The sequence below is a fragment of the Taudactylus pleione genome, unplaced genomic scaffold (assembly GCF_031769625.1).
Source record: "Taudactylus pleione unplaced genomic scaffold, aTauple2 ptg000053l, whole genome shotgun sequence".
NCBI lineage: Eukaryota > Metazoa > Chordata > Amphibia > Anura > Myobatrachidae > Taudactylus > Taudactylus pleione.
The window spans coordinates 36,805,564-36,829,675 of NW_028284455.1; the positions used below are offsets into that span (position 1 = coordinate 36,805,564).

Below are 24,112 nucleotides of genomic sequence, written 5' to 3' on the forward strand. Positions count from 1 at the left end.
GGCGACAGCAGGCTCCCGCTATGAGATCCACCCGCTGGGCAGAAAACGGGAAATGTATGATAAAGGTGCAGGATCGACATTCTCTATATCCAGAATGAACCTGGCTACCAGCCCCAAAACAGGGATAATAATACTTGAAATCGGCTCCCCCCATGTGAGAGGGAAAGAGCCGAATATACCATCCAGTTCACGGCAGAGCCACTGGTCAGTAACCACAAGGCGTATATCACGCCAATTAGTATTTCTATAAAACGACATCCACCAGGGTGGCCGTTGTGGTAATCCCTGCAAGGGGAATGACAGACCGATGTGGTATCGGAGGTAATTCATGTACTGTGAAAAACCCCGGCGGGGAGCGACAGTCTGTTGCACAGGGGTAAATTGCAAGAAATTGCGAGATACCCAGAGTTCAAAAGGGCAGTATGGTGAAGTAACTCCAAGCGAGTGACGACAATGGGGCCCGCCCGGCGATCCTCAAAGGAGAGGATCCTGAGAAATAAACCGCCCTTTAAGGGGGTCGTGCAAGGGGCCCCGCACCAGATGGTGCCGCATACATAAACCTTTCTGAGTTAAAATCCTCCGCACTAATTCCTGCAGGCTATGACTTGCAGGATAGCAATAATGGGTGCAGTATCGTGTGCAATCTCCTGGTCAGATATATCTGACTATCTTGACGGAAATATTAAGCAGCGCCATACCGGTCCTGACTGACGCTAAGATTAGCTGCAGGGACCCATTATCAGCGTATGCAACTCACAGTTCCATCTAAAATATGGCAACGTGCAGCACGCAACAGTATGTGACAAACCTCACAGATATTAACAAATATATATATGTGAGGTCTCAGAACCACCCCAGGTACACCTGTATTAGGGCAGATAAAGAAAAGGGATAGATATACACTGACAGGTGAGAGAAAAAGCAGACAGTCAGCACTAGCATAAGTCACATACAATGCAGAAAAATATATATACATACATAAGCATGACATATAATATACTGCACAATGTCGCTACATTCAACTGCCCAGATTCAGTGTCTGGGAAGGCTATAGCGCTGTGTACACTCACCCAAAATGGCCAGGTACGCAGGGGGACTGGGCTCACTGACATCCTAAGAGTTCTGCAGCACCACAGAGAGAAAATGGCCACTGGAGACCTCAGAAGAAGCGTGGCCCGCGGAGGAAGCAGCTCAGCGACGCCAGACTGTATTATTGAAAGGCGCGCTGAGCTGAGGGGAGGAGCCGCTAGACAGGGAAGGCTTCCTCCCCTGGCTAGCAATTAACCCCCCGGGATGCCGGCTCCCGCTGCCGCTATAATCCCTGGTGGGCTGTGGACACTCCATGGAGGGGGAGCCCGCCGCCACCGCTAGCGCCTCCGGTCTGTCCCCAGAGACCGGAGGCATAAGGCTGCATATTCACACGTGGATCACCGTAAGCGGTGACCACGCGACTTACCTGTCCCCGTCGATCCGGCAGCAGCCCAGGGATTCCTCCAGAGCCCGGCTAGTACAGACTCTGGGGTCCCGCTGCGATCCCCAGATCTGTACTGGCGTCGCAGCGCCGGCGGGGTGTAGGAGCGGCAGCTCAGACGTCCATTGGACAGTCTGATGCTGCCGCTCTGAAGAGTAGTAAAAAATAATAAAATAAAACTCTTTTAAGCTTAGGGGCTGCTAAGCAGCCCCCCTGCAGTAACGGTGACCCAACTCCGGCCGGGCACCAACTTAAACTGAGGTGCCTCTGGCTGGGGGGTGGGGTTATAGGGAGAGTGGACCCAAGTGCATCCTGGGAGCTAAAAGCTTTAACTGCGTGGTGCCCGGATTTGGTTCCCAACCTATACCCCAAGGTCAACCCTGTGGACCCCCTATGGACCCTGAAGTAGAAATACTGCTTAATTCCACATATAGCAATAAAGCATATCAATGTAGTTTACATCTCCTTTCATTATAACAAAAAAAGTTCCCTTAAATGTACAGGATATTCAAACACAGTATGCTCTTGTATAGGCTACTAAACAATAACAACATGAAAGGTGAACACAACAGATAAACTAAACTATGACAGTGCAGTGCATATCCAAAGTTCTCCAACCCAGTAGTTATCCCTGGAAAAACCTCAGACTGGCAGATGTGAGTAATCCCTGAACCATGGGGATCCTGGGCACTGGACACCTTCAGCCCGCAGTTCATTCCTACACCTCCAGGGACAAAATGAGACTGTAGAACGCTGTGGGGGGAAGTGAAAAGACCAATAGGGTCCAAGCAAGAGACTACAGCTAGTACTTAGTCATCCTGCTCACACCTCTCCTCCACAGCCACTGTATAATGGTGAATGGAATTGATCTGCTGGTTCAGTATTACAGAATTGGGGTAGTATGTGCTTAAATGGCTGCACAGAGAAAAATATATACTAGGGGATGTGATATGTATTACCGCCAGCCGTATGGTTCAATTCCCGACAGCGGCTGCCTGACAAAGGAGGAAATCCCGATCGTCCTAAAGGGAAGTATTTACTAACTTAACCTAACCCCCCTAACCCTAACCCTCCTTAGGGGTGCCTAATCCTAACCTCCCCCCTGTGCCTAACCCTAACCCCCCCTTCTCCACTGTCTAAAACTAAACCTAGGTCCCCTGGGGGGGGGGGTGCCTATCCCTAACCTCCCCTCCCCTCGGGGGTGCCTAACCCTAACCCTCCCTCACCCTAGCCTAACCCTAACCTCCCGGGGGGGTGCCTAACTCTAAGTCCCCCCCGGGAGCCCTAAACCTAACCATCTCCCCCCCCCCCACGGTCTCCAGACTTCGGGCAAATGACAGGCGTCTAGATTTAGACGCCTGTCATTCGTCCCTAGTCGGGATAAAACAGTCTGGAAGCCGGCGGTCGGCATTTGGACAGTCGGGTTCCAGACTACATCCCATACTGGGTCAGGCCTGGCCAAACTGTGGTTCTCCAGCTGCTGTGAAACTACAAGTCCCAGCATGCCCTGCAACAGTTTTAGCATTCCCTAATAGCAAAACTGTAGCAGGGCATGCTGGGACTTGTAGTTTCACAACAGCTGGAGAGCCACAGGTTGGCCAGGCCTGTACTAGGTGGTAGTGAAGCTTTAAGAATGCATATGAATCGCATTTCATTAAAGGAGGAATAAAAACAAAAAATGCTTTGTACAAAGTAGTAGCCACAAACCTAATGTTAAAGCAAAGGTGGATTAAATTTATTTTATTCCCTAAAACATTGAAACTAAAAAGCATGCAGTGCATTGCAAATGTCTACATGCATGTGTATTCTTTACATTCTGAAAAGCACAACTACAATGCATGGAGGGAGAAAGCTTTGCTACTCTACACAACTTCTAACTTGAAATTCTAAAATAATTTACATACAATAGCAGTGGCAGGCTGGGTCGGGGGGCAGGGTGCCCGGTGCGCCCCGGGCCGCAGTGCAATGCGGGCCGTCTGTGTCTCTGTGACACAGACTGCACCGCGCGTGTAGCGCTGACCGGACTGCGTTCGGTCAGCGCTACACAGTGACTAACAAACACACAGCCGCCGGCAGCTGTGTGTTTGTTTTGATCAGCAGCCAATGAGAGTCTGTCAGACTCTCATTAGCTGCTGCTGCGCCCACTGCGGGAGCCGGAAGTGGGCAATGGGAGAGGCGTCATAACGTCATAGGACGTCTCTCCCATAATACAGTGGGCAATGGGAGAGGCGTCATAACGTCATATGACGTCTCTCCCATAATGCAGAGTGGCCCGGCCCGGGAAGGACAGACGGAGGAGCGGATGGCAACGGCGGGAACGGGGATTCAGGGAAGTGTGTTTTTTTTATTATTATTTATTACGTGTGTGTGTACTGTGGGAGGGGGGGGGGCTACTACTGGGGGCAGTACAAGGATGAGAGCACTACTGGGGGCACTACAAGGGGGGGCTACTACTGGGGGCACTACAAGGGGGAGAGCAATACTAGGGGCTCTACAAGGGGGATTACTACTGGGCGCACAACAAAGGGGGGCTACTACTGGGGGCATTACAAGGGGGGGATTACTACTGGGGGCATTACAAAGGGGGGACTACTACTGGGGGCACTACAAGGGGGATATAGCACTACTGGGGGCACTACAAGGGGGGAGAGCACTACTGGGGGCATTACAAAGGGGGGGGACTACTACTGGGGGCACTACAAGGGGGGGACTACTACAGGGGGCACTACAAGGGGGGGGATCTACTACTGGGGGCACTGCATAGGGGGTACCACTACTGTGGGCACTATATAAGGGGCTTGCTACTGGGGGCACAAGGGGCACTGCACAGGGGGGACCACTACTGGGGGCACTATATAAGAAGCTTACTACTGGGGGCACAAGGGGCACTGCACAGGGAGGACCACTAGTGGGGGCACTGTATAAGGAGCACTGCATAGGAGGATCACTACTGGTGGCCTGTATAAGGGGGTCCTCTCCTGGGGCACAGGGGGCACTGCATATGGACACCACTACAGGGGGCTGTCCCATATCTTTATTTTTACTTTACATTAATTCCATATGGACCGGTCTCCTCCCTGGAACACTTGAGGAGGGGGGCCTAAGCACGCACGCGCTTCGGCACCCTGGCTACACACTACTCCTCTGCCAGGGCCACCTGCATGCATTTTCCCCCCAGGCTAAAAGTTGCCAGCCAGCCCCTGTACAATAGTGTATAACACTCATACAGGATAACTGTGTAACAATTTTTGGAGTACATATACTTGTTCGGGCAACATATGAGATTGGCAGGAGTATGTTGGCAGCACTATGCTGATAAAGGTAAAATGCTGCTGAAATAATAAAGCACGTTTACAGTTATACAGCAAACACCATTAAAATTCTTTAAGCTGCATTTTACCATTGTGGGTGTAGTCCTGCTGTCATACTTCTGCCAATCTCCTGCATGTTGACATAATGACTGTCCATATGCTGACTGTATATCCAATTTTGCATACAGTAGCTGTATGTGTATGATGTAACATTACTCTAAATTATCTGCACTCTTTGCTATTAACTGCTTTGTGCAAAACTAATGTTGCCATGGGGCATATTCATTTACCCAAGGGTTGTGCCGCACGGTCTCTTCCAGCAGGTAAAGTGCCAGGAGCTATTCAATTACAATGCAGTGATCAAATAGCGAGCACCCCCGGGGCAGCAGGTAACACTGCTTGCACCCTCCAATGGTGGGTTAACTCGGTTTAATTGGCCTAGAATGGCTCTGATCCCAGGGATAACATAAGAATGAATAAAAATACTTATTTTCATCTCATTATTTTACATGGTTGGATAACTACATCCATTTAACCATTATTAGCTTTTATTAATAAATAACTTCCTTTTTATTTATTCTTTTACTACGTTTGACTTGGACTAATTTTTCATCTGGTTGGGGAACAATTCACACTTTCTTGTGTTGCTAATACTAGTGACATAATTATACAAAGTTATATGCACCATTGTATTAATAATGCCACCAGCATGCCAAGTCACGTTTTCAGATTTGGAATTTTACTACAATAAACCGATCACTATCGGGAATCTAAAAAAAGACTGTACTAAGCCTTCTATTCTAAATGGTAAACGTGTGTACCTTTCTGGATTAGTACTGGGACTGCATACCCATTATGTCCCATATATACACTGTCTGCTGCGATATATCTAAGGCTCTTCTGAGTGTCTGGAGATCCCTGACCACTGATCATCACACAATCAACATGTTCCAGTTCAATGTTGCTTACGTAACCACTGTTGAGTAACGGTGTGAGATTACTAAAGGCATTTTCCCATTGTGACATTGGATAGTCTAACTGCACCCTTTTTCTTTATGAACCATTTTTACAGAGTGTACACAATTATATACCCTTTCTTTTCTCAGTTACAAATATTGAATAATATTCCAGAGAGGCTGGAGAAAAATTTCAGGAGGTAAAGAAATTTGAGTTTTGCAATATATACAGTGGCTCACTCCTCCGTTCTGTAAAGTGCAGACCACATGTACACAGTGCTGTACACTAGGGGGTATATTTACTAAAGTGCAGGTTTTTAGAAGTGGAGTTGTTGCCCATAGCAACCAATCAGATTCTACTTATCATTTATCTAGCACCTTCTATCTAGAAGAGAATAGCTAGAATTTGATTGGTTGCTATGGCCACAACTCCATTTCTAAAAACCCACACTTTATTAAATATACCCCATGGACTCTATGCAAACACATGGGAGCAGTCATAAATCCCTTTGTCATGCATATTACATTCAGCTTTCCGCCTACTGACACAAGTGAGCCTCTTTACAGAGCAATTAGTTATACAATGTTGTATTATATGTATTCTGTGCTACACACCCCCATGCACATACCTGTGTCATAGCTCTCACTGGGGTGTGAGGCCTCGTCCAGCTCTTCACTGTTTGGGTCATTCTCCATGTTCAGGTTCTTCAGTTGCACCAGTTCTAGAAACCTCAGTGCCGTCTCGGCCAACAATGCTATGTTTTCTTTACAAACCCACCATAATAAGGAAAAACACAGACAATTAGATACTTGTAACATATCAAATCATTGAAAGGTGCTGACTAAAGAGGAGACTGAGCCTGATTCATTAAGGATTGCAACTGCAGCAGCGCACGCAGTTGACAGATTGTTACGTACTGCGCGTGCATCGCAATGCTTGTGCATGACGGCTACGCTGCGATCACTCAGAGCACGGTAAGCCATCGCAGAGTGATTGACAGGTAGTCAGCGTTTGGGAGTGGTGACGTGGAAGTGGTTGGAGAAACGCAGGCGTGCCTGTCCGTTTGAACGTCGTTGCATGGGCGTGCAGAAATTAGCCACTGCAACGGCATACGCAGCTTGAGTACTTACTGTGTGCGACAAGGTTAGCAATTTCTGAGTAAGGTCAGACCTGCCTCAATTCTGCTTGAGGGGCCGATGTTACCGATGTATATGCAGGACTGCAAGGTATTACAGATGTGAGATAGCGTTAGTGGGCGTCTCTATGCTGGCTGTGCGACAGCTTTGTGATTGCGTACATTAGCATATTTTCGCAGAATAACCGTTCGTAATCGTAGCTCTGATCGCAATAGCGATCCATAACGAAACAGTCCCACAGTCAGTACTAGACTAAGCAAACACGAGCAGGCCAAGATGTTGACCTATAGGAAAATTGTTTGAACAATATAATAATGGAAACATATGGAGCGGAGCAGGTCAGTTTAGTCTTTGCTATGGTTCATGCACTGACTGGTTGCGTATTTAATATTCTCAGTTGGTTAAGTAAGCTTATTTTGCTAAAAACAATGACATATACATGAAGTCCCTTAAAGATAAGGCATGGCTAATATTAATCAAGCACTGGTTCCTGCTGAATTTATTCACCTAATGGTAAAACAACATTTAAGCAATAATTGTTACTAAAATATTAGTAATAGTATTCTTTAAATGGTTTGGGCTCAGTGGCGGGCTGGGCCGGGGGGCAGGGTGCCATGTGCCAGCTTATGATTTGAGACAGTAGATGGCAGTAGCGCTAATCTAACAACATAACATTCCTATATCACCTGTTGCACAAACTCTATACAATGTGTAATATATTCTTCTCTGCCAACACTGTAGGAATAATAATAATAATTTTATTTATATAGCGCTTTTCTCCTAAAGGACTCAAAGTGCTTTACATTTGCCTTTACAGTACAAAATAAGCTTAAACATATTTTTTATGTTTTGTGAAGATCTTTTCAGCCCCTCTATAAAACAAGGCAATCCTCCCTGATTTAGGAGAACAGCAACAACAAATGTATTTTCATGAATACTGGTTTTGCCCCCAAAATGGCCGTCTCATCATTTATAGGCAACATGTACACTGTACACTATTAATACACGGATACTGTAAGTTTGCTTTTAGTTTTCAGAGCAGACAGTGAAAATATTACATGAGGTAGGGTGTTATCATTCTTCCTTTTCCAGTCTAGCAATGGAAAACAGTTATGTAACCAGTACTTAGTATAGAGCGGTGATATGCCTATTGTGTATACAGGGCCTCATTCAGAGATACGTCTCTGATGGTGGGAGGACTGCGCATATGCAAAACGTCTACTCTCGCGGTGTCTCTAAGCCAGGGCTGGGAGGGGGAGGCGTCAGCTTGCGTTTCTGGAAATGGGGGGCGTCCTTGGTTTCTGGGAGTGCCAAGGCCAGTGTCTTTGTCAGGAGATGCAGATTTACTGGCCTCGGCTACACAGGTAAGATGGCCGTTATGAGTAGCCTTTGGCATTCTCAGATGGCCAATGATGCAATCACTCGGACGTAGCACCAGGATCTGTGATGCTGTCTGGACTTGTCTTTTCTCCTCTGATTCCTTCTGCTGTATTACCATATCTTCACATCGCTGCTGCGGTGACGTGAACTGCGCCCATCTCTGAATCAGGCCCATAGTGTAAAGCAAGGTCACCAACCAATTAGGCTCTTTTTCTTAAACAAACTATTTGAAAACTTCTGCAGGTGTAAACCTAACTCACCACCGATCCTGGCCAACTGCCTAGGTATAGGTATATTTAGTCCTTCACTGTATTATACAATGTTAGAACAGTTTAGAGGCTATAATATCTATTACTTTATCACGCTACGGCATCAATTCAATTAGCAATGAGGCAGCTCACGCCATGAGTAATTGTGGCTATATGCAGCACACAATACATTCAAACTTGCGGCTTTTTGTTTGCAGCCCATTAAGCTGCATACAAACAAAATGTGATTCCAAGGTTAGATCAGGCCGCAAGTTCAGCTGGCGAACAGAAACTCAACCTCCTCATGGATAATTCAATTAATCTCTAAATTGTAAACGATGGGCGGAATTCAATTGTTTTCGCGCACCCGACCTCCCGTCTAAAGTGACAGGAGATCGCAGGGTGTTATTCAATTGATGCCTGTTATTGCGCTTAGCCACGTAAAATGGCTACCCCTGACCAAAGTGCTGGACGTGATCACAAAAAAGCGCGTTTGGGCACCCAAACAGGTCACTTTTCGCCAATTTCAGCTCGCACCCCCCTGGTGCGCCGGCAGCTGATCGCACCGTCAGGAGCTAGAATTGAATAGCTCCTGTCTGGCACGTAGATGGGGCGGAACAAATTATTCCGCCCTATGACTACACATCTTCAATAAGATAGTATGGTTTTAATATTGTTTACAACAGCTATCGGAATTATGGGCCTGATTCTGAGCCGCACTCAATTTATTTTCCTGTAGTTGAGCGATTATTTGCAACTGCGCATGCGGACGACCACCAATTCACGCTGCTGTGTTCGCTTATGCGTGCTACTCAGAATCAGCCCCAATATTATACGCTTTCTGTTAGCTTGATTAGAAAGAAGATCATAGAATAATACATTGGGAAAAGCATTCTATTATTAACATTGTATGACTTCAGCCAATAAAATCACTGGCACCATTATAAGTGGATGCCTAATGCTCTTAAACAAACTAATTTTTTTTTATCAAATCGCCAAATACAATATTAGGAGCAAAATAAAACAGATGATAAACTTTAAAAACACCATAAAAAGTATATATTTTGTTTATAGCACAATAAATAGAAGCAGCATTATGGTACAGAAGAAGTAAAAAGGGCTGGGTATGAAATGCAGACGGCCGGGAAGCTGTCTGACTAAATCCTGATGCCGTAAGCCCGAACACTGAAGATACAGATCGGGGCTGGTAAGTACCCTAACCCTCCCCTCTCCAACCCTAACCCTCCTTTAGTGGTGCCTAACCTTAACCTCCCCCCAGTTGTGCCTAAACCTAACCCCCCTCCCCGCACCCTAAAGCTAACCCTCCCGGGGTGGTGCCTAACCCCAAGTCCCCCCGGGGGTCTCTAAACCTAACCCTCCCCCCCGCGGTTAACGCTAACACTGCTTGGCTTATTTTCGTTCGGGAAGCCATCTGTCTAGATTCCGGCGTCGGGATATAGAAAGGTGTCGGGATTTCAACGCCTGTCTATAGTCCCGCGTCGCTATTTAGATGCCGGGATTTAGTCAGACGGCTTCCCGGCCGTCGCCATTTTGACTGTATTCCAAATAAAAAATACCCTGAATTGTAAAGTGCTGCTAATAAACTAAACCTCAAACATTTAGGCACAGACCCTACTTGGCAGTAACAAAGTATTCGTACATTGTTCCATTATTGTTATTCATTAAAGGACTATAACTGAGAACATGTGGCTTTTATTATATTGTAAAGACAATGATTCAATGTTATTGTGATCGTTCACAAGAGATTGAACACTCTGTAACAGTAACACAGTGTGCTTGATTTAGCTTTGGGTAAGATAGAGCAAATAGGATGCCGCCGCACAGAATGCCAGTGCTGGAATCCCAACACCATTCAGATGGTAAGTATTGGGGTTAGAGGGGAGGGTTAGGGTTAGGCACTAGGGGGAGGGTTATGGTTAGGCTGTGGGGGTAGGAGGAGGGTTAGGTTTAGGCTGCGGGGGCAAGGGTTAGGTTTAGGGGTAGGGTTAGCCTACTTACCGGTAGGTGGTGGCATTTTTGGGCAGTTGGGATGCCAGCGTCGGGATTCTGAATCCCGAGATCCTGAGCGCTGGCATCCCGTACCCAACCCGTAACTATGTACTTGGATAAACCATATTGCAATGCAAGGGGTGTAAATACATACATTGTTTTGCATGTGGGATAAATACTGGCTGCTGTTGCATGTAGCCCACAATACTGGACAGCTTTATTATTACACTGCAATTAGATGTCAGTTAGGACACACCCCTCCCAAATCTTAATCTCTCTGCACATTTTAAATCTACCCCACCTGCAGTGCAGCATGGTTTTACCAAGATGATCAGTTAGTTACTTGTTCTTTCTTACTCTATTCCCAAATCTGAATCAGGCCCAGTTTGCCTAAGAGTGACCCACAAAGACTGAACATGAAGTAATAATTCTAAGATCCAGTCATGTGTCCCCCTCAGATACATCCTGCTGCTTCAGAGTTTGTAGTCTCTCTCATCCTATTGTGATAAACAGTGCATTCAGGGGGAGATGTATCAAACCTTCCAGAGAGATATAGCAACCAATCCACTTCTTATATTTTAAAGGCTGTGCTTGATAAACTGGGGAGAGGAGTCCATTCACTTTAAGAGACTTGTTGTTACTAGCTTGGAACACAGTTAAAGTAAAAATCGTACGATCAGAAACAGTCTTACCTGCATAGGCCAGTCTAACAATAGTTGCTTCATCTTGTGCCAGATGTGCTATGCCAGGTAAGATGTATTCTGGGTAAATGTTGATGTCATTTCTAGGCACCTCCTTGACCAAGGCTAAAACCTTTGTCAGTGTCCTCACAGCCTCAGCTTTCACCCTGGGCACAGAGTCATTACTAAAGTGAAGTAGGTACGGTGTGATGCGATTCAGTAAAATCTCCACACTTAAGCGTGGGACAAGATGAAGGATAAGCTCCAGAGCTGCCAGCTTAGAGTCACAGTATTTTAGTGTCTGCAAACAGGATGTGATGACTGAAACCAAGATGAGTAGGCCATTTTCCTTGGTCTCACCCTCTGCTTTCTCACTCTGATCATCTCCACACAGATTATGGATGATGTTATCTAGATCCTTTCGAATAACAAGGATGCGCTCATCTGCGGAGTTGAACGTTTCTTTAGCAAACTGAGCCATGTATGGCTGTAAAAATGTGTAAAATATTTCGGGGAAAGCGTTGCCCCTTTGTTGTTTCAAGTAGTCTTCTGCTGCCAGTCGTTTTTCAGGTTCACGGCGGATCATCTGCGTCACCTTTCAAATACATTCAAATATTTTAGCTACTAGACATATGATAACGAGTCGTACAGTGCATGTAACTATGTACAGATACAAAACATGCAGTTTACCAAGTGAGCTTAGACAAATGAATTAATAAAACGTGATCACAAACTAGGATACTTACATTGCACTGTAATAATCTGTCACTATCACTGGTCCTGAGCTGCGATGGACTGTCAAAAAAGTCCAGTGAAGCATCAGGAGTGCTTATGGGGGAGATTTATCAAAGCTTGGTGAGAGAATCTGTGCAGCCCCTGATTGACAGGCAAAGGCATTTAAGGGGCAGTGCATAGCCGGCGTTCCCGGAAACGGGGCGTGTCGACGGCATTTTCCGGGAGTGGCAAGGCTATGTGCTGTGTCCATGGACACAGTTTCCTGGCCTCTAAGCCAGTCAGCCTGCGTAGGCTGAGGCTTACTCAGCGCCGTCCACCATCGCGACCAATGGTCGCAATGGTGATCCCAGCCTGCGACCTTAGTCGCAGAGCTGGGATCGCAAACGCAGCAGGGGGTGTCATGCACCTCCTGTTGCATTTGCATATTAGCAAGGACGGAATTGCAAAGCTGCATGCATGCAGCCTTGCAATTCCATCCTAATCTCATCACCCCGTGTCCTGGCATTTTTACCTTGAAATAAAGATGTTCCCTACCATCTCACACTATCTGGGGGTGCGCACAAAAATACATTTTCCAAAAGGTGGTTTAGATTAGAATGTAGAATTCCAGCAATTCTTGAAATGCGCATCGAAATGAGTAAGATCACTCTAAAATAAGACCTGTTTGGAGTATTTCATAGCTAATATCACAAAACACTTGGGGGTTAACCCAATGGCTTGTGCGAGCCATTTTCATGGCAAACTTGCACTGGCAAGTACTGCCATCCAATTCCAAACTTGCATTTTTTTTCAGAGGAAAATCACGTTTTCTGTACACAGTACACACACACACACACAACACAGAGTTCTTACCAGCTGCCTGATACTGCTGTCTTCAATTTTGCCCAACACTTGATCAGGAGAGAACTGTCCTTTTTTGTAAGCTAAAAGCTGGGACAAGTCAAATAGCGGCACCCCTTCAGTGAACAATTCCGCTATTACACAACCTGCAAAAACCCAAGGGTTCACAATCACTAAGCAGGTAGCCACTGTTTCTTTGCAATAGAAAATGATAAAATGAATAAATGCATGCATTTATTCATTGGCTGCATGTAAAATAAAACACTTTTAAAACTTATGCAAGAATCTATACATACATGTGAAAGTGATTAATGATTATTTATACTGAACTACATCAGATTGAATACTACATACCAGAAATACGAAGATAGAAAAAAAATAATTTAGGTTATCTTTTTTCTGTTTTAATTTGAGACATTAGTAAAATAAGTGGGCAGGAGAACACCTTGGATAACCCAAGTGAGACAGAACTAACCTTCACCTACAACACGTCAGCTTTTTTATTTTTTATTTTTACTTCTCTATAAAAGTAATTTATATTAAACATGAGTATGAGACTCGGGTTCTCTCGGTAGACCCTCCTATAATGTTGTCTAGTGGGTGAGCGTCAGACAGTATTTTACTATTTTTATGTTTTATATAATTATTTTGTTTCTGTTTTTTTTTTTCTATTTATTTTGTTATTAGTGATATATAAGTTTTAGATTTGATATCTTGAACTGTATTCTATTGCTGAATAGGTGTTTATAATTTTACTCGGATCTTATATTGAAACATATTAAATATGTTTATAACAATAATATCTACGGCTATATGCTGTACTAGAAAAGTCTATTGTACTGAATATTTGTATGTATGTCAAATGTTACGACAATGATTAGTACTGTCGATGTGACAAATTTTGTGTATGGTGTTATTTGCTTCCACAAATAAAGAAGAGTTTAAAAAAAAACAACACTTTTTTAAAACTTATGCAAGAATCTATACATACATGTGAAAGTGATTAATGATTATTTATATTGAACTACATCAGATTATCAGATTGAACACTACATACCAGAAATACGAAGATAACCTAAATTATTTTTTCTATCTTTTTTCTGTTTTAATTTGAGACATTAGTAAAATAAGTGGGCAGGAGAACACCTTGGATAACCCAAGTGAGACAGAACTAACCTTCACCTACAACACGTCAGTATTTTTATTTTTTATTTTTACTTCTCTATAAAGTAATTTATATCAAACATGGTACCTGCAGAAAATATATCCATTGCCCGCTTAAGGTCCCCTCTCGTTCGTTGGTTGTTATTAGTAAGATCCACTAGTGGCGTAGATGGATCCTTTAGCGACTCAAGTTCTGTGGAAAATGTGCTGCCATCCACAAACCTCTCTGGGGCTATGTAACAAGTTCTTCTACGAGACGTATCAAAGAAATAATTAAAATCAGCCGGGTTGTCTTCTGGCAGATATGTGGGCTTAAAACTTGCAAAGTCTGTAAGAAGGACCCAGTTCCAACTGGTCACCATCACATTTTCTGTCTTTATATCACCATGACAAACACCAGACTTGTGTGCTTGATCCACTGCAGTCAGGATCTGAAACGCGATCCAACGCTTCTCAATGTTGTTGAGGAACGGCCGTGTGCTGATGCGATCATAGAGGTTATCCCTGACGTATTGTCTAAATAGCAAGGCAGCTTTCTCATTCAGGGTGAACTTTTGAAATGGAAGGCAATTCTGGGAAGAGCAAAGACGAATTTTTAACTCTTCAAGTTCCTGCTTGTAGTTGGTAAGTGGCAGTGAGGGGTCTTGTATGGCAAAGACCTTGACCACAACCAAACCTTCCCGGTGCTTGGCTCTAGCAACTTTAAAGAACCGTGTACTCCCCAGGCTCTTGTCATACTCAAAGTCATGTATATCTGAAAAATAACTATCCACAGATAAGATCTGAGATGGGGCTATTCCTGCAAGCTGGTTCCCCATGATCCAATTACCTGTTTTTCATCTGTAGCCAGTAGGTATTACACAAGGTCTAAAACAAAAAAGGAAAAAAAAAAAAGTATTGACATTTTATAAACAATAATTGTATATTGAAGAATATAGCAGAACATAGCAAAGCTGCACAAATCCCAAGGGCCAGCTCATAACAAATGAATGCTGGTGAAATTTCAAAGACTCTAAAAGCTGTCTGTTTACAAAAAATTTTTAAAGTTTAATTTTAAAACATGTAGGGTCTAATTCTGAGTCGCAAGTCGGAATACGAATAGGTTTGGCAGATTTCAGCATACTGTGCATGCACCAGGTGTTGTATACAGATGGAGTTCAGTAGTGTGTATAGATTTATGAGTCTGTCATATACAGTTAGGTGCATAAATATTGGGACATTGACAGAATTTTCATAATTTGGCCTCTATTCACCACCACAATGGCTTTGAAATGAAACAAACAAGATGTGCTTTAACTGCAGACTTTCAGATTTAATTTGAGGGTAATTACATCCAAATCAGATGAATGGTGTAGGAATTGCAACGGTTTCTATATGTGCCTCCCACTTTTTAAAGGGCCAAAAGTAATGGGACTATCAACTCAAAAGCTATTTCATGGACAGGTGTGGGCTATTCCCTCGTTATTTCATTATCAATTAAGCAGGTAAAAGGTCTGGAGTTGATTATAGGTGTGACATTTGCATTTGGAATCAGTTGCTGTCGACTCTCAATATGAGATCCAAAGAGCTGTCAGTGAAGCAAGCCATCATTAGGCTGAAAAATCAAAACAAACCATCAGAGAGATAGCAAAAACATTAGGTGTGGCCAAATCAACTGTTTGGAATATTCTTAAAAAGAAAGAATGCACGAAGAGATCAGCAACACCAAAAGACCCGGAAGACCACGGAAAACAACTGTGGTGGATGACAGAAGAATTATTTCCCTGGTGAAGAAAAACCCCTTCACAACAGTTGGCCAAATCAAGAACACTCTCCAGGAGGTAGGTGTATATGTGTCAAAGTCAACAATCAAGAGAAGACTTCACAAGAGTGAATATAGAGGGTTCACCACAAGATGTAAACCATTGGTGAGCCACAAAAACAGGAAGACCAGATTAGAGTTTGCAAAACAACATCTAAAAAAGCCATTACAGTTCTGGAACAACATCCAGATGAAACAAAGATCAACTTGCACCAGAGTGATGGGAAGAGAAGAGTATGGAGAAGGAAAGGAACTGCTCATGATCCAAAACATACCACCTCATCAGTGAAGCATGGTGGTGGTAGTGTCATGGCGTGGGCATGTATGGCTGCCAATGGAACTGGTTCCCTTGGATTTATTGATGATGTGACTGCTGACAAAAGCAGCAGAATGAATTCTGAAGTGTTTCGGGCAATGTTATATGCTCATATTCAGTCAAATGCTTCAGAACTCATTGGACGGTGCTTCACAGTGCAGATGGACAATGACCCGAAGCATACTGCAAAAGCAACCAAAGAGTTTTTTAAGGCTAAAAAGTGGAATGTTATGCAATGGCCAAGTCAATCCCCTGACCTGAATCCGATTGAGCATGCATTTCACTTGATGAAGACAAAACTGAAAGGAAAATGCCCCAAGAACAAGCAGGAACTGAAGACATTTACAGTAGAGGCCTGGCAGAGCATCACCAGGGATGAAACCCAGCATTTGGTGATGTCCAGACTTCAGGCTGTAATTGCCTGCAAAGGCCACGACGGGTCAGCAGCAGCAGAATGAAGCTGAGGACCGAAAAGGACTGCGGGGGTAGAAAGAAAAAGAGCTAATGAAGCTCCCCCCTGCAGCCTCTTCCACCGTACGGGTAGGCGGCCTTGGGCCACCGTTATTTAACCCCTCCCTAGACCACCAGGGTTGTCGGGCATTAGGCCTGCGGAATATATTCAGGCAATAGGCCTGTGGGTATATAGATGGGCACAAGGCTCGGCGTACATAGGGGGCATTAGGCCCAATTGAAGGTGTGAGTGACCTGGGCATTAGGCCCAGGTCACTAAATGGCAAATAGGTGGGCCAATACTGGGGGGCAGTGCATATGGGTAAACTACTGGGAGCAATGCATAGAGGGTAAACTACTGGAGGCACTGCATGGGGGGATTAATACTGGGGGCAATGCATAGGGGGGATTACTACTGGGGGCAATGCTTAGGGAGATTACTACTAGGGATAAAGCATAGGGGGACTACTACTAGGGGCAATGCATAGGGGGACTACTACTAGTGGCAATGCATGGGGGGGACTACTACTAGTGGCAATGCATTGGGGGGACTACTACTAGTGGTAATGCATGGGGGGGGACTACTACTAGTGGCAATGCATGAGGGGGGACTACTATTAGTGGCAGTGCATAGGGGGGGACCACTACTGGGGGCAATGCACAGAGGGACTAAAGGGTATTAATGTGCGGCATAATGTGTAAAGGGCATTAATGTGTGGCATAATGTGTAAAGGCCGGGCATGGCTGTGTGGCATCATTTGTAAGGGGTTAGGGGAGGTCTGAGAGGCATATGGGGAGCTCTAAAACATAAATTATGATGGGACCCAGAAATGGCCAGGTATATTTTGTCACTCACCGCGATCACTGCCCTTTGTGGCACCATCTAAAGCAGGGGTGGGGAACCTTTTTTCTGCCAAGGGCCACACACACACCCTCCCCCCGCTGTGCTACCTGCCGCTGCTGATAGTGCAGCGGGAGGAAAGCGGTGTGTCAGGGCTGTCATTGGCTACCAGCTGCCAATGACAATCCTGACATCCCCTCTCCCCCGCTGCGCTACCGGTCGCCAATGACAATCCTGACATCCCTGCTCTCCCGCTGCCCTACCTGCCGCCGCTGACAGCCGCTACACTACGCTGATTCTGCTGCTGCCGCTGACAGCCGGCCCGGGCCGGATGATTTCACCTTGTGGGCAGTATATGGCCCGCGGGCCGGAGGTTCCCCACCCCTGATCTAAAGCATATAATAATAATAATAATAATAATAATAATAATAATAATGTCTTCTTTGAAAGAGGTTTCTTTTTATTAATGCAGTTATTAAGGACTTCTTTAAGCCATTATAATATGCAAAAGAAAACACTATACAGAAAAGAAAGCTTCAACACAGGACGATTCTGGAAATAAAAGGTAGATTATAGATATAATAAATTCCATACTGTCCATGCCAACAGAATTTTACAGTTCCTGCTACAGAATCCTGTCCTTATATGTTATAAACGGGTTCAAAGAGTAAATTGCATGACTAATTTTATCCCATGAACATAACGTTAAGCAAATAATTGTTCCCTATTTTTCTTACAAATCTTAAAGAAAAGTAATACTAAATGTACTAGTATGCCTGTGGAGAACATTTTGCATATTTGAACCCAGAGCATACGTACGGAAAATGCTTTGCTTGATAATGGCTAGATCATACGTTAATCCGACGGAATCGGGTAATAAAAGATGTGAGTGAAACATAACCGGCTAAGCCACGCCTTTTTCTGTTTTGGGGGGATTTTTTTATTGTAACATTGTCCACATTTGTAAGTGCGATTATATATTTGGCCATAGACCCTGAAGCAAAATGGACTGTTTCCAGGGGGTATTGCAAGCTGAGCCCCTATAGTTGCAAATAATAATGCACAGTTACTGCGCCTCACCGTCTCCCAGCCTCCCACCAATCAGCGGCTGCCGACACCTCTCGTGGAAAGCAGAGAATAGAGGCATTGCTTTCAGGGCGCAAACCCGGTGCTGATTGGCTGGGAGTTGCGAGCCTGGAATCAATGTGTTGGAGATGAGGGAAGAGCGCCCCCTGCGACCACAGCCTCAGAGGTTGTGCCGCCCGTGCGCCCTCCCTCATTATGTAATAGCTACTTTAGGCGGCCAATCAGGAGCCGAACTGGGCAGAACGTAAACAATGTCCGCACATGGCTAGTGCTCCGGGTCCATGTGAGAGTACAGACCACCAGTAGTGCTTGAGAACAGCAGCCGGCGGCGATCACCACTATCCCGCTTCCCCCGGGTCACCGTGCCTGCTCTGTGTTCTGGCAGTTTTCTTGACATTTTAAGGGTAGCTATACCAAAGCATTTATTATGGTTTTTGTCTATTTTTTTTTTCCATCAAATTTATACAGTTTTTTCCACATTCTGTCATTTATTTCTGATTGAAATCCGTCGCAAAAGAATCACGCTAATACCTTAGTCTTTGATATTCAAGCGTTCCTAACAAAGGGACTAAGGGGGTCATTCAGACCCGTTCGCGAGCAAAGGACGCTCGCATACGGGTCGATGTTCCCCCACTGCGCATGCGCACGACGGAGGGAGCTCCGTCGTGCGCATGCGCGAGACCCGGACTGCGACAACGAAGCTGTCGCTCCGGGTCTCGCACCAAAGGGGGCGTGCTGTCGATGTTGATTGACAGCACGCCCCCTTTGGTGGGCGTGCCTGCCAGACGGAGGTGTTCCCATGGGAACGCCTACCGTCTGGAGCCGGCCACACTGACATCACTAGTGATGTCAGTGGGAGTGACTTTGGCTGTGATAGAGCCAAAATCACTCCTGGGCTTGCGGCAGCGAGACCCAACCGCAGGGTCTCCGTCGCAAGCCCGATGGTCGCGATGGTCAAGACCATCGCGACCACCATCATGGACGCACGCATATGCTGTGGGTGGTCACCCACAGCTATGCGAGCATCCAAGAGGGCGCTCCATTTTCAGGGAGGAGGGCCCTGATTCAGAGCGAGCACTCTGGTCAGAGCGTTCAGCTCTGAATCAGGCCCTAAGATAGAGAGATATATATATATATATATATATACACACACCATATCTCAGTTTTTCAGGATGAACATGTATCTGTGAGGTGCCAGTAATAATGATCTTCATAGTCCTAAATTATCAAACTCGGTCCTCAGGACCCCAAACGGTGCATGTTTTCCAGGTCTCCACAGAATCACAAATTAAATTATTATCTCCGCCTGTGGATCTTTTAAAATGTGTCGGTGAGTAATGACTACACCTGTGCACCTGCTGGGTGACCTGGAAAACGTGAACTGTGGGGTCCTGAGGACCGAGTTTGAGAACCACTGATGGGGTGTAATAGTGCTGATGAGACACCATGACACTTACAGAACGTTATTTACGAAGTAGCAGTTTGGTAAGCCGCTGCTTCCTGGCAGGTTTCAATTGAAAATTTAAAACGGCACCAGCAGTCAGTATAAAGCCCGGCGTGCATTTCACTGATTGCGGATGCCGTTTCCATTTTCAACTGCTGGGAGGCAGCGGCGCTTCCTAAATATAGTGCAGTGTGAATTGTGATTTTACACGCAATAAAAAACTTTTTCATTTTAGGGGATAATTCAATGCACCAACATGCACGGTTATGTTCAGTAATAGCACATCGCATCTGAGGTGTGAGTGAACACTTGCAATGTCGCTACTAATGTAATTGCCCGATATGTGCGCACATGGAGCAACATTGCAAAGAATTGAATTCCCCTTCACTTTCTTTCCAGAAACTCTTCAATCTTCCTCGGTGTGTGTGCGTGATTGTGCCTCCTGTTAATAAAATTAGTGTTAGTGCAAAGTGCTAGGTGACCGTGATTTTACTTGTGTGTGGTCAAGCAGGAAACTTTCAGGACCAACATACTGGATCAATCTGTCCCCTCTCAAAGCTATCCTACTTTTGTCCTAATATCAGCCATAGCTGATGTTACACTGATTTCATCCCACTCCACCTACTAAACACCGGTCCTGCATCCCGGTCGCTGTTCTAGAGATGGCAATCGGTGGGCTGTCCATCAATGTTTACCATCGGTGATTACCATCAATGGCACTAAACCATCTATGGTGAACCATCGATGGCCTGCACCCCTCGATGGTCATCGCTGCTGGATGGCACGGAGGGACACGGCCCAATCAGAATAGGGGGCAGTGCTTAGCAGCACACCAGGGGTGGGACTAAGCTCCGCGCCCACAAAAAAATAAATAGCGTCTGGGCCTACTCTGCTATCTATGGCAGAGAACCATTGGATATCTGCCATCGATGGCAAAACCATCGACCATCAGTAGTTGACCATCAATGTTTGTTAACTATCGATGGTCATCCCTACGATGTTCCCAGGCTCATCCCTTCCCTAAGCACTAAATTTAACAGTCTGCTGCAGCACCCTCCTACCTATAGTACTAATCACCAATAATTTATACCTAAATAGTAATGAAGGTATTAATCAGGCCCACCCTCAATGTATATATCACACCTTGGCCAGGGATGGGTATGAAATACCAGCAGCTCAATAGCCGCGGGTTCAAATCCAGACGCCGGAAACCTGCACAGTCAAGATCCCGACAGGTGTGGTAAGTATGCTATCCCTAACCCTCCCTTAGTGGTGCCTATCCGTAACCTCCCCGGGTGTTGCCCAACCCCTTCTCTTCCTGCACCCTAAACCTAACCCTCCCGGGGGGCTGCCTGACACTAACCTCCCCCCAGTGGTGCCTAACCCTAATCCCGCCTCCTTGCAGCCTAACCCTAACCTGCCAGGGGGATGCCTAACCCGAATATCCCCCCGGGGGTGCCTAAACCTAACCACCCCCATCCCCGGGGATAGTGCGCTACTTACATCCGTCAGGATGTTCTGCATTCCGTCGTTCGAGATATTGACGCCGGTATCCTGATGTCATTCAGGATAGCGGTGTCTGCATTTTGCTGGTGGTCGGGATTCTGGCGTCTGTATATTGAAGGCCGGTATCCCGTCCGCCGGCATTTTAACTACATCCCCTTGGCCCTGCATATCTGGACTCCGCAAGGGGGTATATATCTACAGCTTCTATTCAGTAACAAACTGTTCTGATTGGGCAACGTGACCAGCCTGGTCAAGCTACAGTGATCACTACACACAGTATACATCATAAGGATTTGGATACTGCAGGAACACACAATGCCCATTTCATGACCCCAATGACAGTATGGAAGCAGCTAGATCCCCTTCCGTAGATTGACCACGATGTCATCAGCCAGTGTCCGTCATTCACTACCATCTAAGTGGGCATGGAGGGGGAATATAATCATGTGGCGAGCGTAGCAATACTGTCATAGAGAGGAATGTGGGACAGCAAGAACTGCCCCAGTTCTCCAGCCACGGTTATTATTGTACCATGTCGTCAGGTAGGTCTCCTGCATCTACAGCAATAGCTGCACTTACGTTGGCCCTGCAAATTGTACAGTAGACTCATGTGACTAATGTAAAAGCAGTGGTGAGCAACCTGGGACATACCAACTACTGGAGAAATGGTTATGACTAGAATAGAGGGCAGCAGGGGACCTGTGACATCACACCCACGTGACCCAGCATGAAAGGGGGAGGAGCGGGGATGCTAATGGGGGACCAAAAGTGTCCGCTCGCCACGCTTTGGGCACAGTGGCTCGCTATGCTCGCCATAAATATTTATTCCCCCTCTATGCACTCGTGGATGGTGACGCAGGAGTGGTCCAGCCTCCTGCAGCGGTCACGTGGTTGATATGTCACAGAGGTCCATTAGCCACATAGGATCTAGCATCAACCCTGGAGAAATACATGTCTCAGGAGGCCACAATGGGACCAGTAATCTATCAACAGGTGATGAGATATAGATAGATGGTGTAATGGTTAGCATTACTGCCTCACAGCACTGAGGTCGTGGTTTCGATTACCACTACGGCCCTAACTGTGTGTAGTTTGTATATTCTCCCTGTGCTTGTGTGGGTTTCCTCCAGGTGCTCCAGTTTCCTCCCGCACTCCAAAAATATACTGGTAAGTTAATTGGCTCCCAACAAAAAATAAAAAATAACCCTAGTGTATATGTGTATGTGCATGTGCATATAGTAGGGAACATAAGCTCCACTGGGGCAGGGACTGATGTGAATGGCCAAATATTTTCTGTAAAGCGCTGCGGAATATGTGTGCGCTATATAATTAACTGGTAATAAATGATAAATAAAATAATAGATAGATAAATAGATAGCTCTGTGTATGAAGCTGCCACTTCTACAGATGCCCAGGCAATGGACACACTGCTGTCATGTGACCGGTGCTGACTATACAGCCGCCATAAGCAGCAGTAACCGGGCTGTCACTGTGAGTGGATGTCACACGTCATACCTGATGCGCCAGTCCACTGCTGCCTGCTTCATACGCCGCTATATACCGGGAAGGGGCTTTCCGTGCGCCGGAAGCTGTTAGGAGATATACGGTAAGCCTTCAATCACAACACTAACACGGCCGCTCCAGCTGTTCCCGCCCACTTCCTGATCGGCAACCAATAAGCGCTGTGTATAGAGTTAACCAATGGCAGCGCTGCTCTGCGGCGTGACGCACCCCGTGTCAGCTGATGGTGTGCTGCCTGGTGGTATTTTTTATTATTATTATTATTATGATGATCACTCATTACTGTCCCAGAGAGAATCCGGGCTCCTCTGCTGAGTGCTGGCTCCATAGTGAGGCAGACAAGCCCTGTACTACAGCAGTCTCATCTTATGTCATTAGTTCGCCACTCTTGAACTTGTGGCTTGTCCTTATCACAGTGGCTTGTCCTTATCACAGTCCTCATCAGCCACGGATGAAACTACCTACACCCAGAGGAGTAGCGTGGAGCTATGGCGCCCCGAGTATGTCTACGCTACAGCGCCCCAGTTCTGAATGTTGATAAAATGGGCCTGATAACAGAAACCGTGTCTTGCTGGATAATAAACCCCTGTCCTCTCTGGGCCACCTTTAACTCGCCCCTCTATTTGTGACTTACTTTACCCCATCCCTCTCTGCCCAGGGCACATTGGTATGTGTCACCCACCAGCCCGCCTTTACGCACTCTAGTAGTTTCTGCCCTGGAGGAGGGCCCACTGACCAACTTCAGTAGCTGTCTGCTAAGATGAGCGGCACCAGCAAGCCCTGTCTCCAACAATTCACACACAGCACACTCAGCCACCTATTCTCTGTCTCACAAACGCTATTATCAGTATATGTCACTTGAAAGTCGTGTGACTCGAGCCATGGTGCCGAGATCATGGTGTGTTGTGCGAGATTTGAGTGACACACTGGGCGGAATACAATTGATTCCAGCCCCTATCGCGCCCGACGGAGCTATTCAATTCTTGCTCCTGTCGGGCGCAATCAGCTGCCAGCGCTACATTTCAGCTCGCAGCCCCAGGGGGATGAGAGCTGAAATGTGCGAAAAGTGACCTGTTTGGGCACCCAAACATCACTTTTAGCAGTCGCGCCCAGCACTTTGGTCGGGTTTAGCTGCTTTACGCGGCTAAACCTGACCTCTATGGGCGCGAACAGCGCGAAAAACGGCAGCAATTGAATAGCGGCCCGCGATCTCCT

The 24,112-nt window shown here is 45.9% G+C and overlaps 1 protein-coding gene across 1 annotated transcript in view; it reads right to left on the minus strand.

Moving 5' to 3' along the window:
• The window catches only part of PIK3R4 (phosphoinositide-3-kinase regulatory subunit 4), an 86,128-nt gene extending 63,102 nt beyond the window's left edge, over positions 1 to 23,026 (minus strand). Inside the window, exons 1-5 of the mRNA XM_088462797.1 lie at positions 22,892 to 23,026; positions 14,021 to 14,799; positions 12,781 to 12,914; positions 11,206 to 11,788; positions 6,368 to 6,502 (exon numbers count right to left, since the gene is read on the minus strand). Coding sequence (XP_088318923.1) covers positions 6,368 to 6,502; positions 11,206 to 11,788; positions 12,781 to 12,914; positions 14,021 to 14,750 — 1,582 coding nt within the window. The 5' untranslated portion in view covers positions 14,751 to 14,799; positions 22,892 to 23,026. The remainder of the gene's footprint in view (positions 1 to 6,367; positions 6,503 to 11,205; positions 11,789 to 12,780; positions 12,915 to 14,020; positions 14,800 to 22,891) is intronic.
• Positions 23,027 to 24,112: the final 1,086 nt, after the last annotated feature.